This window comes from Opisthocomus hoazin, chromosome 27 (genome assembly GCF_030867145.1).
Source record: "Opisthocomus hoazin isolate bOpiHoa1 chromosome 27, bOpiHoa1.hap1, whole genome shotgun sequence".
NCBI classification, from domain to species: Eukaryota; Metazoa; Chordata; class Aves; order Opisthocomiformes; family Opisthocomidae; genus Opisthocomus; species Opisthocomus hoazin.
Genome location: NC_134440.1, coordinates 4,998,640 through 5,015,492, shown reverse-complemented (window position 1 = coordinate 5,015,492; position 16,853 = coordinate 4,998,640). Strand labels below are relative to the sequence as shown.

Below are 16,853 nucleotides of genomic sequence, written 5' to 3'. Positions count from 1 at the left end.
GTAACCCTAAACAAAACCTGCAACCCAGTCAGGAGGCAGAACAACAGGAGAGTGCTGGCCTGAGCATCCCACGGGTACTGGAAATTCTCAAAAGCCATTAGGACCAGCCTGAGGGAGAGAGGGGGGGGGTGACAGAGTGGGGGGAGGTATCCCCTCCGGTTTTCCCCACAGATTGGGTTTGATTATTAACAAATTCTAAGACATAGGATCCGAGGTACGGAAATGACCGCAGCGCCGCATGCAAACACAAGCCTAATTTCATGCACAAGTGATGTTATCATGTCATAAGTCGATATCATACAGTACAGCAAAATCATCACCCTGATCCTTTTCCCCAAGGTAAGGAACATCACCACAGGGAATGTGTACACCAGATACGGATTTACATACCACAGCCATTTGATCAAAGTCAGCAACATTTTTACTGGCGACTGTTTAACTAACACAGTAAATGCGTACAACAAATTATAGCAAAATCTAAGAAAGCTGTTTTAACACCCGCTGCTCAGCCCTGCCGTTATCCCCACCCCATGCTGGGCGCCAGATTAATGTTCTGGTTTGGCTGCAGCCGGAAACAAAAGTGCCACGCGGCCGCCCCTCCCCCCGCCGGGGTGCGGAGGAGAATGGAAAGAAACAGGCAGAACCTGGTGGGTCGGGATAAGGGCAGTTTAACAGAACAGCAAACAAAGGGAACAGCAACAACAACGATACAGATGAGGAGAAAACACAACACAAACTGCACGACCCACAGAGCCGTTCTCCCAGACCGAACCGCCGCTCTGCCCTCCTGAGCCATGAGAGAGTTCCTGCCCCCCATCTACCCCCCACCGGAACCCAGCATGATGGCACATGATGTGGAATGCCCTGCTCTGTTGGGCCAGGTGGGGTCAGCCCCCCCAGCTGTGCCCCTTTCCTGGATTCCGGTGAAAATTAACCCTGTCCTGGCCAAACCCAGGACAGTTTTTGAATGAAAAACACAAGGAGCCCTAGTGTCTGTTTCTTCAGGCATCGCTGACTGTGATGAGGGAGGGCAGGAGCAGCCCCTGCCCAGGGCTGGGACTGAAAAATGCCCCCACGGGTCCCCCTGCTTCCCTCCAGCCCTGGCCTACCCTACGAGCCAGGACCAGCACCCACGGGTGTCCCTGTCCCCGCCGGGCCCTGGGACAGCCCAACCGTGCTGCCTTGGTCTTGGTTTTCTGGTGCCTGGGCTGGGCTCTTCCTAGGACGCGGGGGGCTTCTCCCTGGCCGGGACCCCCGGCTCCAGGGGAGGCAGCGGGGCTGGCCACCAGCTTCTGGGTTAAAAACAAGAGTAAAAATTGTGTGTTCTCTCTCCCATCTTGGCCGGGGAGGGACAGAACAGTGGCAGCATCCTGCCTTGTGCTGGGCAGCGTCTTTGTCTGTCCGTCTGTCCGCTCTTGTTGCCAAGACCTGAAGCTTTTGTACGTGTCAAATAAAGATGTTCCCGGCTCAGCCCGACGCTGCGTCCTCGCGTCCCGTTTGTGCCGGGGCCGGGGGAGGATGCCCTGACCCCCCCCTTGGAGGCTGCTGTTGCCGTAACACTGCCCTGGGGAGAGGTTTGGGTTTAGTTCCAGGGCTGATTTCATGCTCCAGGCCTCTGTAAACAAAACCGAAATAACCCCCCACCCAAAAAAGCCCCGTGTGCCTCTTGCCCAACTGCTGGGGAGCGGGAGGAGAGGGGGGGGAGCTGGGTGCCGCTGCCCAGTGTGGGGCGGGGGGCTCAGCCCCCTCCTTGGGCAGGGCGGACATGGAGAAAAGCGGGGGCAGCCAGGACCCCGACACTGGGGAAGGGAGATGGGGACACAGGGACGTTTGGCTGCGCCCCAGGAGGGGCTGGTTACGCCTTGCACCCCCCCAGCAAGGGCCTTGTGTGAGCCCCCTCGGGACATCACCCCGGGTCTGGGGGTGATTCAGGGGTGGATTTTTGGCTGCCCCCCACCCAAACCCCCCCAATGCCTTTGGCTGTTGCAGCCCCCCCATCGTCACAGAGGTGCCAGAAGAACGCCAAGACATGGACGTGCGGGTGAGCAGAGCCATGTTGGTGCCACCGAGGCCATGGCAGCGCTTCAGCCCCTCGCACAGCACGGAAGGGCGACGGGGGCTGGCTGAATTGGGGGCACCCCTAGGTTTGGGGGTGTGGCAGGGGGGTGCGTGGTGTTGCTGTGCCCGCAGCATCCTCCAGCCACAGCGCTGTCAGGAGCAGCCTCAGCATTGCCCATGCCTGGGCCACCACCTCGCGTCCCTGGGCCACCAAGGTCCCCAGCAGCTCCCGTAGGGACCCAGCCCGGCTGAAGGCACCGCGGACCTTGGCGATGCTGCGCTGGGCTCGCCGTGCTGCCTGCCGCAGTGCCGAGGAGTCCTGCAGCCACCGCACCAGCATCTGACCCCCCGCCGACCGCATCGCGAGGGTCCCGCACCCCTGGGTGCCAGCACAGGCAGGGTGCGGGCAGGGGTTTGCCTGTGTCGGGTTCCTGCATGCCAATGTCTCCTGGCTGGTAGGGAGGGGGCCCCCCGAGCCTTGCTGTCATTGGGACACCCAGCAGCACCCCAGGAAAAGAGGCCATGGGGACCCCCAGCAGCACCCTGGGGTGAGGTGACTGTGGAGACCTCCAGTAGCACCCCAGGGAAAAAGGGCCATGGGGACCCCCAGTAGCCCCCTGAGGCAAAGGGGCCATAGGGACTCCCAGCAGCACCCCGGGGTGGGGAGGGGGGCATAGGGACCCCCAGCTGCACCCCAGGGTGGGGAGAGGGCATGGGGACCCCCAGCTGCACCCCGGGGGTTTCTTAGCCGCCTGCCTCTCGCCCAGGGGCAGGTACCGGTTCAGCCAGCGCTGGGCCGTCACCAGCACCCGCTCCGTGCCGCGCAGGACGAGCTGTCCGGCCATAACGCCCAGCAAGGCGCAGAGGATGGTGGCCATGGCCGAGGGGCTGCTGGCGCTGGCGTCCTCAGGGACCCCCAGCGGCAGAGGGGGCCCCCCCCGGGGTAGAGTCTGCAGCAGCCTGGGGCACACAGGGTCTGCCATGAGACACGCACCCCCCACACCACCCCAGTGGGACCTCAAGCAGGGACACAGCCCCTGGGGACCCACCTCCGGCTGCTGACTCTGTAGCCCCGTGCCTGAGGACGGTGCCCCGGGGCCATCGTCACCCGTGGTGTGGGTGATGCCCCAGTCCGGTGGTGCAGAGCAGGGAGCCAGGACGTGGGCTGGGGGCACGGGGTGCTGCCCCTTGCTCCCCACAGGGTGATCGGGTCCTGCCCAGCACCCCAACACTGCCAGAGCCCCCTGCCCTGAGTCCCCCACCCGGGTGACATCCTGCTCCCACCCTCCCAGCACTGCTCCCACCAGGACAGAGGACAAGCCCAGGTCCACAGGGATGGGTGGGTGGCACACAACATGGGGGTCTGTAGGACTTGGAGGGGGGCTGCTTCCTCCTTCAGTCACCCTCAGCCATAGGCTCTGCGCCAGGGTGGTGGTCCGGGGGGCTCAGCACCACGCTGTCCCCTCTGGTGACTCCATCAGAAGCCCCAGCCCATGGGAGGTCATGCAGGGCTGTGACATCAGCCCCCCGAGCATCTCCCCCCAGGCCCATGCTCAGAGTGGCAAGCAGCCATAGTGATGCTGATGTCACCCTCCTCCCCTGCCCACCCTCTCCACCCCCCCCAAAGAAACTCAGTCCAGTGCAAAACTAAGTAGAGTTGATTGCTTCACCAGCTGTCCCCAACTCTACAAGGTCAGGGGCTCAAAGGCACCAAGGACAAGGGGACAGGGGCTGGAGGTGATCCCAGCAGGCACTTGGGCAGGAACCAAGGCACTTTGCTCCATGTCCCTGGTGCAGGTGACAAGGGACAGAGCCACGCGTGGAGCAGAAAGGAGGGGTTCCCCATCCAGGCAGGCACTAAGGTGGTTACAGGCAAGGTGGGCCAGGCAGGGGTTAGTAGATGCTCCTAGCAATGCTTGAGGTGGGGGGGACCAACATCACCCCGCCCCGGAGGATGCTACTTCATCTCCAGGTCCATCAAGTGCTGGCCCGAGGGGGTGAAGGGTCCCACCAGCCAGGTCAGCGGGGTGTTGTGGGCCACGTGCTCCACCAGCTCGTCCATCAGCTGACGGGCTTTGGTGGCGTGGGCACGGGCTTGGGCCAGCACGCTGCCCGTCACGTCCTGGAGGGAGGCGGTGGAGGTGAGAGCCGCCCGCAGCTCCTCCACGTTGTGCCGGACCTGCCCGGCCGTGTCCTGGATGCTGGCAGGGAGGCCCTGGAGGCTGGACACCAAGGGCTGGCAGGAGCTCTGGAGCTGCTGCGTCAAGCCCTGCAGCAGGGCCAGGGTGCCCGACTCCACCGCCTGCGGGGGGACAACGGGGCGGTGAGGGGTGGGGGGGACACCGGGTAGCTCTGGGGACCCACCCCGCTCTCCACCTACCTCCGGTGGCACCAGGTCCTTGCCACCACCCGGTTGCTTCTTGCTCCACTCCGTCCACATCTGCTGCAGCTTCTCCTGCCCTCCCTGCAGCTTCTGGTCCATGCCCTGCTTGAGCTGCTCCACCTGGGAAGGGAGACGGAGCCCAGCTGGGGGGTCTGCCACAGCCGTGGGATGGCACAGGGGGACATGGGGACAGGTCCTACCAGGTCGAGGGTGCGCTGGAGCTGGGCCAGCAGGTCCTGGCTGCTGCGGCGGGCGCTCTGCAGCTTGCCCAGCGAGTGCTGGAGGGCTCGGTGCCGCAGCTTGGCCGAGAGGGAGCCCAGGCGCACGAAGTAGCTCTGCTGCTGCTTCTGCTGCTCCGTTTCAAAGCCCTCCACGGCCGTGGCCAGCTTGGCTGTGGGAGAGGAGCTGCTGAGGTGGTCCCAGAGCCACCAACCCCACGCGGAGCCAGCATCCGCCTGCCCAGGCTCCACCCAGCCCTCTCCAAGGGGACCCCCAGGCCACAACACATCTCCAGGGGGTTGTGAGCAGCTCCTTACCCAGCTCCTCATCCGTCACGGGCAGGTAATGGTCCACCAGCTCCTCCGACTTCTCCAGCACAGAGCCCATCCCGCTCACCACCATCTGGCCCACAGTCGAGCCCATGACGGTGCTGACGCCGCTGCTCACCGCGGATTTGGTCAGCTCCACGCTGCCCTGCACGGCCCCTTTGGTCATGTCCATCACCCCCGTCACCCCGCTGGTCACCGCGTCCTTGGCCCCAGCCACAGTGCTGGTCAGGACGTCCTTGGCCCCCGTCACTGTGGATGTCACCAGCTGCTTCGTGTCCGAGATGAGCTGGTTGGGGGGTGGACAACCTTCTGTTAAGCAGCACTTGGGGGGGGGGGGGCGGACCTCAAATGTGTTTGCCCACCCCACCCCACTACCTTCTCTGTGGGCTGCTGCAGGATGGGCAGCTTCTCCTCCAGCTTCTCCAGCCCTTTGCAGGCGTATTCATTGGCGGTGGAAACTAGAGACATAAAAATAACATTTTTTAGTATCGTGCTGTATTGCAAGAGCTCTCTTGGGTCCAGTTTTTGGGGTACCCCAAAACTCGTAGGGTGCTGTCCCCTCCCCACCTTCTCCTCCAGCTTCTCCAGCCCTTTGCTGGAGTGCGTTTGCTGGTGGTGGAAACTGGAGGTGAGCAAACAGCTTTTCCCAGTCCTGCTGCCATGCAAGAGCTCTGCTAAAGCCAGTTTTCTACTTTTCTGACACCCCAAAAGTCCTGGGGTGCTGCCCCCTCCCCACCTTCTCCAGTTCCTTGCCAGTGTATTAGTGGTGAGAACTGGAGATAAGAAACCAGCGTCGTCCCACCCCGCTGCTGTGCAAGAGCTCTGCCAAAGCCAGCTTTCCAGCACCCCAAAACTCATGGGGTGCTGCCCCCACCCAGCTTCTCCAGCCCTTCCCACGCGTATTCGTTGGCAAAATAAACTCGAGACGCCAAAACCCAACCATTCCCACCCCGCTGCCTCGCGAGGGCTCTGCCAGGGCTGGTTTTTGGGCACCCCAGGGCTCTGGGGGTGCTGCCAGGGTTGGTTTTTGGGCACCCCAGGGCTCTGGGGGTGCTGCCAGGGTTGGTTTTTGGGCACCCCAGGGCTCTGGGGGTGCTGCCAGGGTTGGTTTTTGGGCACCCCAGGGCTCTGGGGGTGCTGCCAGGGCCGGTTTTCGGGCACCCCAGGGCTCTGGGGGTGCCCCCCCATCCCACCCCCAGCCCCACTCACTCTGCGGCTCCAGCTTGGTGAGGATGGGCTGCGCCCCGCTGACCGCCGCCACCGCCAGCGTCTTCACCCCCTTCTCGGCGGCGTCGCAGACGGACTGGACGTAGGGGTGGCTCTCCTTGGTGCAGGCGTACGCCGCCGAGACCATGCCGCAGGCCGAGCTCACCAGCGGCAGGCTGGCCACCCGCGCCCCGATGCTCTGGGGACGCCGAGGGGTCAGCGTGAGTTGGGGGGCACGATGGAGCCCCACATCTCATAGGGGATGGGAGGGCACCGTGTGTCCCCGACTTCCCAAGGGGGGGGGCTGGGGTGCTCCGAGGACCCTCCAAGCCCACCTAAGGGCAGGATAACCCAGAGCCCTGTCCCCAAGCAGGGGCCCCATCCCCAAGCAGGGATTCCCCCCCCCCAGACCCCCATCTTGCCCCCACTGACCTGCTGCTCCTCCACCTTGGGCTGCTCCGTCCCGGGCTCGCTGGTGGCCATGGTGGGGCTGGGGGCGGGGGGGAACAACAGTGAGTGGGGTCAGACCACCACCCCTCCCCCGCCAGGATGGGGGACCCGCCAGGTACCCCCTCCCCAGGGCAGGGCACCCCCCACCCGGCTGGGGCCCTCCAGGACGGTGGGGTCCCAGGGACCGGGACCGGGACCGGGACCGGGACCGGGACCGGGACCGGGACCGGGACCGGGACCGGGACCGGGACCGGGACCGGGACCGGGACCGGGACCGGGACCGGGACCGGGACCGACCTCACCGCTGCTCTCAGCTCCAGGCTCGCCCCCCGCCCTCCCCCTCCGCCCTTTATAGACCCGGAGCCCGCCCCCCCCCGGGCACGTGACCGGGACCCGCCCCCCCGGGGCCGGCGCGGGGCGGTGCGGGAGCCCCGACCCGTGGGTAGCGTGAATGACCGCGACCGGTACCGGGACCCCCCCCCCTCACCCGGCACCTCACGAACGGAGCCCCCGGGACCGGGGGACCCCGACCCCCACCTCCTCGGGCCTGCACCCCCCCTCCCCCCCACGGGACCCCATCTCCCGGGACCGGATCCCGCGGAATGGAATGCATCGACCCCTCCCGGGCCAGGGACCCCCCCGGGACCGGATCCCTTGGGACCGGGCTGCACCGACCCCTCCCGGCTCCCTTGGGACCCCCAAGCCAGGCTGCACCGACCCCCCCGGGCCAGGGACCCCCCCGGGACCGGATCCGTTGGCACCGGGCTGCACCGACGCCCCCCCGGGTCCGGGACCCCCAAGCCGGGCTGCACCGACCCCTCCCGGGATCGAGACCCCCCCAGGGACCAGATTCCCCCATGGGACCGGGCTGCACCGACCCCCCACGGGACTGGGACCCCCCCTCAGGTCCTGCTCCCCACCCCTGGGACCCCCAAGCCAGGCTGCACTGACCCCCCCCCCCCCACTGACCCCCGGGACGGATGAGGCAGTGGCCCCCCCAAACTCCCCCTCCCCTCGGGGGCATCGCCCAGCACAAGGCTCCCAGCGTTGCCCCCCACCTGGCCCAGTGGGGGGGCTCAGACTGGTCCCAGTGGGTGCCGGTGGCAGCAGGCTGGACTGTGCCCCCCCCCCCCCCCCCCCCCACAGCTGGGGGACACGCGGGGCCCAGCCCCGTGATCGTGATAACTGGGACGAAGGTCAGCGCCACACGGCCACGGTTCGTGGTCCGGCCGTCCCCGCATCCTGCCGGCACCCTCCATCCCAGCACCACCCCAGCACCCCACTGGGAAACCCTCCCCGGGGGGGTCCTGCCGTGCCCCCCACGAGCCCCCCACAACGGTCTACGAGTCATTTTCAGGCCTAAAAAGTTGGTTTTTTCCCCTCTTTAAAGTGCCTTGAAGCCGCGGAGACGAGAAATCCTGACCCTGGCCGGGCTCGGGGAGCCCCCGGACCCCCCACCGGAGGGGCAAGGCCGGGCACCTCCGCGTGCCACCGTCCCCTCCCTCCCCAGAAAGCTCTCCGGCATCAGGGTCCCACGCGGGGTCACCGAGTCCACCGTCACCTCCACCACGGCGGGGATGGGGTTCACTGGTCTGGGTGGGTGGGTAGGTGGGTGGGTGCTCCCCCAGTTGGGTCGCGCCGGGGGGCTCAGCGCCGGCTGCGGAGCCGCGGGGGAGCGGGTACCCCGTGCGTCCCCCCCACGGTGACGCAACCCTCCCACTTGGCCATCTGGACGGGGACGTCCTCGGGGTACTCGACCAGCGCGGGGGCGAAGGGTCCCACGAGCCAGGGCAGGGGCGCGTGCTGCCCGACGTGCTCCAGCAGCTCCTCGACGCTCAGCTGCGCCCGCGTCACCGTCTCCCGGCTCTGCGCCAGCACCAGGCCCGAGAGGTCGTGGAAGGAGCGGGCGCGGCAGAGGGACGCCCGCACGCCCGCCGCGCTGTGCCGGACGCGTCCCGCCGTCTGCTGCAGGCCGCTGGGGAACAGGCGGGCGCCGGCGGCCAGGCGGGTGAAGGCGGCGTGGAGATGGCGCAGGAGCCCGCGCAGCGTGGCCAGCGTCCGCGCCTTCACCTGCGAGGCAGGCAGCGGGCAGCCGCGGCCCCGGGGTGCCATGGTCCCCCTGCCCCCCCACCGCTAGGATCCCGTACCTTGGTGTCCTCCACGGGCATGGCCCCCACCTGGTACCATGGTGTCCTCCATGGGCACAGCCTCACAACCCATACTGCGGTGTCCTCCACGGGCATGACCCCCACCCGGTACCATGGTGTGCTCCATGGGCACAGCCTCACAGCCCACAACTTGGTGTGGGCATGGCTCCCCACCCTGTACCTCGGTGTCCTCCATGGGTATGGCCCCCACCCGGTACCATGGTGTCCTCCATAGTCACAGCCTCATAACCCACAACTTGGTGTCCTCCATGGGCATGGCTCCCCACCTCATACCTTGGTGTCCTCCATGGGCACAGCCTCACAACCCATACTGTGGTGTCCTCCACGGGCATGACCCCCACCCTGTACCATGGTGTCCTCCATAGTCACAGCCTCCCAATCCATACCTTGGTGTCCTCCACGGGCATGGCCCCCACCCGGTACCATGGTGTCCTCCACGGGCACAGCCTCACAGCCCACAACTTGGTGTCCTCCATGGGCATGGCTCCCCACCCTGTACCTCGGTGTCCTCCATGGGTATGGCCCCCACCCCATAATGTGGTGTCCTCCATAGTCACAGCCTCATAACCCACAACTTGGTGTCCTCCATGGGCATGGCTCCCCACCTCATACCTTGGTGTCCTCCATGGCCACAGCCTCACAACCCATACTGTGGTGTCCTCCACGGGCATGACCCCCACCCGGTACCATGGTGTCCTCCATGGGCACAGCCTCACAACCCACACCTTGGTGTCCTCCATAGTCACAGCCTCCCACTCCATACCTTGGTGTCCTCCATGGGCATGGCTCCCCACCCTGTACCTCTCTCTCCTCTCAGGGCACAGCCTCCCACCCCATACCTCGGTGTCCTCCATGGGCACAGCCTCCCACCCCATATCTTGGTGTCCTCCACGGGCATGGGCCCTATACTATACCTTGGTGTCCTCCAAGAGCACGCTCCCCACCCCATGCCTCGGTGTCCTCCATGGGTATGGCCCCCCACCCCATACCATGGTGTCCTCCACAGGCACAGCCTCCCACCCCACACCTTGGTATCCTCCATGGGCACAGCCTCCCACCCCATGCTGTGGTCTCCTCCACGAGCACGGTCCAACCTGTATCCTGGTGTCCTCCACAGGCACAATCCCTCACCCCACACCTCTGTCTTCCATGGGTACCCCTGCCCCATACCTTGGTGTCCTCCACGGGCACAGCATCCTGCTGGCTCCACCCCAGCCACACGCGGTGGAGATGCCGCTGGGCGCCGTCCAGGGGCCCATCCACGCCCTGCCACCCCTGCTTGATCTGGGGGAAGGGACAGCGAGGTGGGAGCACGCCGGGGGGCAGCTGGCACGGGGCTGGCACGGTCCCCGCTGCGTCCTTACCAGCTCGAAGACGTGGTGGAGCTGGGCCAGGACGCGCTGGGTGCTGCGCCATGCCCGCTGCAGCTCACCCAGCAAGCGCCGCAGGACTCGGCGCCGCAGCTTGGCCGAGAGCGAGCCCACGCGGACGAAGCAGCTCTGCCGCGCCGGCGAGGCCACCTCGACGCCCGCCGCCGTCGCTGAGGGTCCAGGAGGTCAGAACCATCCCACGCCAGGCACCGGAGCATCCCACCGCCGGTGCTGGGATGAGACCCCTGAGCTCCGCGCCCCGTTGTGGGGACCCAGGGGTGCCCACCCACGGGGTACGTGGCCACTGGGTCATGTGGAGGTGTCACCGAAAAAGTCAGGTGGCCTCTCCGGTCACCTCTGCCGTGCCACGGGGCTGGCTCTGCCCACCGCTACCCCGTGCCCAGCTATAAATACCCGGGGTGGGTGGCACGGGGCTATATTTATTTTCTGTTTTCCAGGTGAGAGTTCACCCACCGCTGCGTCGCCTTCCCCGGCTTTGGGTCACCGCGTCACCGCGCAGGGGACGATGCCCACCCGGCCGGGTGGGCATCGTCCCCTGCGCGGTGACGCGGTGACCCAAAGCCCTGCATAGTCGGCACTCACCCAGCTCCTTGTCTGTCCCGGGCAGGTATCGCTCCAGCAGCTCCTCCGATGTCCCCAGCGCCACGTCCACCCCCTTGGCCAGCAGCCGGTCCACGCCGGAGCCCACCACGGCGCCCAGCGCCCACCGCGTCCTCTCCACGCCACCCCGCACCGCGTCCCGCGCCAGGCCCGTCACGGATGCCACCAGCTCCCTGGTCCCTGCCACCACCTGGGGAGGGGACAGCAGAGGGGATGCCTTGTCCCAGCCCCTCGCCCTGGGCTGGGTCCCCCCCCGTGCCCCCCACCCAGGGGAGACGTTACCCTCTGCGGGGGCTGCTGCAGGATGGGCAGCTTCTCCTCCAGCTTCTCCAGCCCTTTGCAGGCGTATTCGTTGGCGGTGGAAACTAGAGACATAAAAATAACGTTTTTTAGCATCTTGCTGTATTGCAAGAGCTCTCCTGGGTCCAGTTTTTGGGGTACCCCAAAATTCCTGGGGTGCTGCCCCCTCCCCACCTTCTCCTCCAGCCCTTTGCTGGAGTGTATTGGTTGGTGGTGGAAACTGGAGGTGAGCAAACAGCTTTTCCCAGTCCTGCTGCCATACAAGAGCTCTGCTAAAGCCAGTTTTCTACTTTTCTGACACCCCAAAAGTCCTGGGGTGCTGCCCCCTCCCCACATTCTCCTCCAGCTTCTCCAGTTCCTTGCCAGTGTATTAGTGGTGAAAACTGGAGATAAGAAACCAGCTTCGTCCCACCCCGCTGCTGTGCAAGCGCTCTGCCAAAGCCAGCTTTCCAGCACCCCAGAACTCATGGGGTGCTGCCCCCACCCAGCTTCTCCAGCCCTTCCCACGCGTATTCGTCGGCAAAATAAACTCGAGACGCCAAAACCCGACCATTCCCACCCCGCTGCCTCGCCAGGGCTCTGCCAGGGCCGGTTTTCGGGCACCCCAGGGCTCTGGGGGTGCTGCCAGGGTTGGTTTTTGGGCACCCCAGGGCTCTGGGGGTGCTGCCAGGTTGGTTTTTAGGCACCCTAGGGCTCTGGGGGTGCTGCCAGGTTGGTTTTTGGGCACCTCAAGGCTCTGGGGGTGCTGCCAGGGTTGGTTTTCAGGCACCCCAGGGCTCTGGGGGTGCTGCCAGGGCCGGTTTTTGGGCACCCCAAAGCTCTGGGGGTGCTGCCAGGGTTGGTTTTTGGGCACCCCAGGGCTCTGGGGGTGCTGCCAGGGTTGGTTTTCGGGCACCCCAAAGCTCTGGGGGTGCTGCCAGGGCCGGTTTTCGGGCACCCCAAAGCTCTGGGGGTGCCCCCCATCCCACCCCCAGCCCCACTCACTCTGCGGCTCCAGCTTGGTGAGGATGGGCTGCGCCCCGCTGACCGCCGCCACCGCCAGCGTCTTCACCCCCTTCTCGGCGGCGTCGCAGACGGACTGGACGTAGGGGTGGCTCTCCTTGGTGGAGGCGTACGCCGCCGAGACCATGCCGCAGGCCGAGCTCACCAGCGGCAGGCTGGCCACCCGGCTCCCCACGCTCTGCCCGGGGAGGGGGCACGGCGGTGAGCCCCCAGCGCTGCCCGCAGCCCCCTCCCCAAGCCTCCTTGCACCCCTGACCTTCACTTCGTGCCCATCCTCCACCGGCGCGGCGCTTTCGGCCGACATGGCCTCGGCGGCTGCGGTGGGAAGAGAAAGATCGTGGGGTGCTACGGGTGGACCCCTGGGACCCCAAGCCCCACGGCCGCCCCTCGCCGAGCCAAGGAAAGCAGCACGTGGTGGGGCTGAGCCCCCCCAGCCCCTGCTTCTCCGAGGGCTGAGACCCCCCAACTCACCACACCAGTGGGAGGCAGCTGGGGGCCTCTGAGCCGCTCAAGGGGGGGTCTGTAAGGGGTTTGGGGATGGGGGTGAACTCCCGCCCTACCGGAGCCGGTGGGCTTGGGCCCCCCCAGTCCCCCTTGTGTCCCCCCCAGTCCCCCTTGGGTCCCCCCCCGCCCGGTTTGGGGCCGGGGAGGGGTTTCGGGGTGATTCAGCCGGAAGCCGGGGCCTTTCGCAAGCCTCTGCTGGGGACGTGCCACCGGTCACCGCCACCTCGGAGCCGCCGCCAGCCCCACCCGACCCCCCCCCCCCCCGCCGGCAGCGCCTCTGCCCTTTGGGGGGGTCCCGCTGCCCCGCGGCTGCACCTTGGGTCCCCGGGGGCAGTTTCGGGGGGGGACAGGTCCCCTTGGGTCCCTGCGGGGGGACAGGTCCCCTGCCCCTTGGTTCCTGGTGGGGGGACAGGTCCCTTCGAGTCCCGGGGGCAGGTCCCTGGCTGGGGTAGGTCCCCTTGGGTCCCTGGGGTTGGTAGGTCCCTGGGGAGGGGGCAGGTCCCCTTCCCTTTGAGTCCCGGGGAAGGGGTCAGGTCCCCTTGGGTCCCGGGGGGGTCAGGCCCCAGCGGGTCCCGGGGGGGGGTGGGGGGGGCACCCATCACGGAAGGGCAGGGGGGGACGACTGGCAGGGGACACTTGGGACCCCCCAGCCCCGCTCTCAGCAGCCCGGGCGGGCTCTGCCCCCCGTCAGCCCCCGCAGCCCCCCCCAAACCCCCCGACCCCGGCCCCCCCGGGCCGTGAACCCGGGATCCCCGGGGAACCCCCGGCACCCACGCGGGCCCGTTTCTGCCCTCCAGCTGCCGCCATGGCCCTCGGACGGTACTTACGGGGCGGGGGGGTGGGGTGGGATCTGTCGCGACCCCCGTCGTAATCGCGATCCCAGGTCGCGATCCCCGGCCCCCGCCCAGCGCCGGATTCATAGTTGGCGGCGGGAGCCAATCAGCGAAGGGGAGGGCCGCGCCGCCACCAATGAGGAGGGAGAGGAGGGCGGAGGGGCGGGCTTTCGGGAGGTGCCGCCACGTGGGGGGGTTCCACGTGGAGCCGGGGGGGGCCCGATCCTGCCCTGGGGGGTCCGCAACGTCCCGAGGCCCCGGGGGTCCCCAGCCAGGGGTCCTCACCATGGGTGTCCCCTCCCCAGGTGTCCCCACGCCTGGCATCTCCACACCAAGTGTCCCCAAGCCATGGGCCCCCACCCCAAACGTCTCCACAAGTGTCCCCACCCCAGGTGTCCCCACCCCAGCTGTCGCCATGCCAGGTATCCCCATGCCATCCCCATGCCAGGTGTCCCCATGCCATCCCCGTTCCATCCCCACGCCTGGCATCTCCACACCAAGTGTCCTCACCCCAGGTGCCCCCACCCCACATGTCCCCACACCAGGTGTCCCCATGCCATCCCCATGCCTGGCATCTCCACACCAAAGAGGCCCCAGGTGTCCCCATGCCTGGTATCTCCATACCAAGTGTTCCCACCCCAGGTGCCCCCACCCAAGGTGTCCCTTCACCAGGTGTCCCCGTGCCAAACATCTCCGTACCACGTGTCCCCTTGACATGTGTCCCCATGCCAGGCATCTCCATGGCAAGTATCTCATACCAAATATCCCCACCTCAGGTGTCCCCATTACCAAGTGTCCCCATGCCAGGTGTCCTATGACAGGTGTCCCCATGACAAGCATCTCCATACCAAGTGTCCCCATACCAGGCGTCCCTCTGCCAGGTGTCCCCATGCCAAACATCTCCATACCAAGCATCTCCTTGACACATGTCCCCACACCAGGTGTCCTCTTGCCAAGCATCACAATGCCAAGTGTCCCCACCCCAGATGTCCCCATACCAACTGACCCAATGCCAGGTGTCCCCAGGCCAAGCATCTCCGTGCCCGACGTCCCCAAGCTGGGTGTTACCCAGCCAAGCGGAGCCCCCCAGGCCTCCCCCAGCCCCTGGGATTGCTCAAGCCAGGGGACAGCAGTGTCACCAGAGGGTGGTGGGCAACCCCAGGGGCTGGCCTGGGGACACAGCAGCGATGGGATGGGCACAGCCAGGGGACACAGTCCCGTCACTGCCTTGTCCCCAGGGACGTCACAGGACAACACACGGGAGAACGTGTGTGGTGGCACCAAGTGACCACGTTTAATGTGCGGTGGGGACAGGGACACATGCCAGGTGGGGTGGGGACAGGGATGTGGGACAGCGTGAGCCAGGCGGGATGGGGCTGGGGACCGCTGGGATGGGCTTCACGGGATGGGGACAGGGGCCATCGGGCCGGGGACACCTGCACCCCTGTCCCCCTGCCTCAGTTTCCCCAGGAGAGCTCAGCATGCCGAGAGGGAGGGGACACGCAGAGGCACCCCGGGGTGACACCGCGCCCCTCGCCTAGGGCTCCGGGGCGCGCTGCCCGTCCCCCTCCTCCTTACAGCCCGTGTCCCCATCCCGGCTCACGGCGGCCACCTCCCGTCCCCGGAGCGGCGCGGGGCTGGCGCAGAGGGTCTGGCGGGCGCCGGAGAGCCGCGGCGTCGCCCGCCGCAGCAGCGCCAGCAGCCGGCACCCGCAGGCCCAGGGGTTGCCCGAGATGTCGAGGTCCAACGCGGGGCCGGGGGCCCGCGGCGGCAGCTCCAGCGCCCGCAGCCGGTTGCGCGCCAGGTCGAGGACGCGGAGGTGACGCAGGGGGTGGAAGACGCCGGCGGGCAGCGCCCGCAGCTCGTTGTCTTGGAGGAAGAGGAGGCGCAGGGCGGGCGCGGGCGCGAAGGCGGCGGCGGGCAGCGTGCCCAGCCGGTTGCCCTCCAGGTCGAGCCGCTCCAGCGCCCGCAGCCCGGCCAGCGCGGCCGGCGCCAGCGATGCCAGGCGGTTGTGGGACAGATCCAGGCTCCGGAGGGAACGCAGCGGGCGGAAAACTGCCGGCGGCACCTCGGCCAAGGCGTTGGCGGCCAGGTCGAGCCACTCCAGCCACGGAAGGTGCCGGAACCAGGCGGGCTCCAGCACCCGCAGCCGGTTCTCCCGCAGCACCAAGTGCCGGAGGTGTTGGGCGCTGGCGAAGATGCCGGCGGGGAGGTCGGCCAGGAGGTTGCCCGTCAGGTCGAGGACGCGCAGGGCGGGCGTGGGGCGCAGGAGGGCTTCGGGGAGGGTGGCCAGGCGGTTGGAGGCGAGGTGCAGCTCCTGCAGCCGCGGCAGCCCGGCCAGGGCGGTGGGCGGGAGGGCGGCCAGCGCCGTGAACTCCACCGAGACGGCTACGGTGGCCGCGGGCAGCCCGGTGGGGAAGGTGCTGAGGGTGGGCTCGGTGCAGACGAAGCGGGTGGCATTGGGCTGGGGGGAGCACGGCGCGGCAGGGTCCAGCAGCAGCAGTGACAGCAGCAGGATCCAGCCTGGTGGCATCATGGTTTCTTTCGCTCTTCTCTGCCCTGTGGAGGCCGCATCTGGAGTACTCTGTCCAGTGCTGGGCTCCCCAGTTCAAGAAAGATGAGGAGCTACTGGAGAGAGTCCAGCGGAGGGCTACGAGGATGAGGAGGGGACTGGAGCATCTCCCCTACGAGGAGAGGCTGAGGGAGCTGGGCTTGTTCAGCCTGGAGAAGAGAAGGCTGAGAGGGGACCTTAGAAATGCCTCTAAATATCTGCAGGGGGGGGGTCAGGAGGACGGGGCCAGACTCTTTCCAGTGGTGCCCAGCGACAGGACAAGGGGCAACGGGCACAAACTGGAGCAGAGGAAGCTCCAGCTGAACCCGAGGAAGAACTTCTTCCCTCTGAGGGTGATGGAGCCCTGGCCCAGGCTGCCCAGGGAGGCTGTGGAGTCTCCTTCTCTGGAGATATTCCAGCCCCGCCTGGCCGCGGTGCTGTGCAGCCTGCTCTGGGTGACCCTGCTTGGGCAGGGGGTTGGGCTGGGTGACCCCCAGAGGGCCCTGCCAACCCCCACCATTCTGGGATTCTGTGACTGCGGGCGGGTGGCCATCGTCACTCGAGGGTTGTGCAAGCCCTGCTGCTGCCATCCCACTGCCGTCCCCGCACCCCGGGGTGGCCAGGCCACGGCTGCGGGCAGGGACATGCCCCGACCCCCATGTCCCCCCGTCCCCGACCCCGCTCCGAGCCCCCCAGCCCTGCCCTCACCTTCCCAGCCGGCCGGCGAGGCTCCTCGGGGACCCTCCTGTCTCCTCGGTGGCTGTCACCCGGGGGGGCTGGTGGCTCAGCCTTGCGTCCCGGTTGGGAAATCGCCGCCTTCGCTGCCAGCGCGCTGGCATCCGGGGCAGGGCCAGGGTGC

At 67.2% G+C, this 16,853-nt stretch overlaps 3 protein-coding genes across 5 annotated transcripts; all 3 read right to left on the bottom strand.

The window, feature by feature from the left end:
* Positions 1 to 3,698: 3,698 nt before the first annotated feature.
* LOC142364575 (perilipin-3-like) lies at positions 3,699 to 6,980 on the bottom strand. Its single transcript, XM_075444317.1, has 8 exons — positions 6,943 to 6,980; positions 6,628 to 6,685; positions 6,199 to 6,394; positions 5,365 to 5,447; positions 4,978 to 5,275; positions 4,642 to 4,832; positions 4,439 to 4,561; positions 3,699 to 4,360 (listed from the first exon to the last, which is right to left on the bottom strand). The coding sequence occupies exons 2-8, from the start codon at positions 6,676 to 6,678 to the stop codon at positions 4,016 to 4,018; spliced, it is 1,287 nt and encodes a 428-aa protein (XP_075300432.1). The 5' UTR covers positions 6,679 to 6,685; positions 6,943 to 6,980; the 3' UTR covers positions 3,699 to 4,015.
* A 1,015-nt stretch (positions 6,981 to 7,995) lies between these two features.
* LOC142364577 (perilipin-3-like) lies at positions 7,996 to 13,539 on the bottom strand. Of its 3 annotated transcripts, XM_075444318.1 has the most exons (8): positions 12,578 to 12,631; positions 12,363 to 12,421; positions 12,089 to 12,284; positions 11,087 to 11,169; positions 10,787 to 10,994; positions 10,178 to 10,353; positions 9,984 to 10,097; positions 7,996 to 8,715 (listed from the first exon to the last, which is right to left on the bottom strand). In XM_075444318.1, the coding sequence occupies exons 2-8, from the start codon at positions 12,408 to 12,410 to the stop codon at positions 8,293 to 8,295; spliced, it is 1,248 nt and encodes a 415-aa protein (XP_075300433.1). In that variant the 5' UTR covers positions 12,411 to 12,421; positions 12,578 to 12,631; the 3' UTR covers positions 7,996 to 8,292. The 3 variants fall into 3 exon arrangements, with proteins under 3 accessions (XP_075300433.1, XP_075300434.1, XP_075300435.1); XM_075444319.1 differs by lacking the exon at positions 12,578 to 12,631 and adding an exon at positions 13,438 to 13,539 and having other exon boundaries at positions 12,089 to 12,421; XM_075444320.1 differs by lacking the exon at positions 12,578 to 12,631 and adding an exon at positions 12,926 to 12,998 and having other exon boundaries at positions 12,089 to 12,421.
* Positions 13,540 to 14,663: 1,124 nt separating this feature from the next.
* Positions 14,664 to 16,844, bottom strand: LRG1 (leucine rich alpha-2-glycoprotein 1). Its single transcript, XM_075444324.1, has 2 exons — positions 16,703 to 16,844; positions 14,664 to 16,002 (listed from the first exon to the last, which is right to left on the bottom strand). The coding sequence occupies exon 2, from the start codon at positions 15,977 to 15,979 to the stop codon at positions 14,981 to 14,983; it is 999 nt and encodes a 332-aa protein (XP_075300439.1). The 5' UTR covers positions 15,980 to 16,002; positions 16,703 to 16,844; the 3' UTR covers positions 14,664 to 14,980.
* Positions 16,845 to 16,853: the final 9 nt, after the last annotated feature.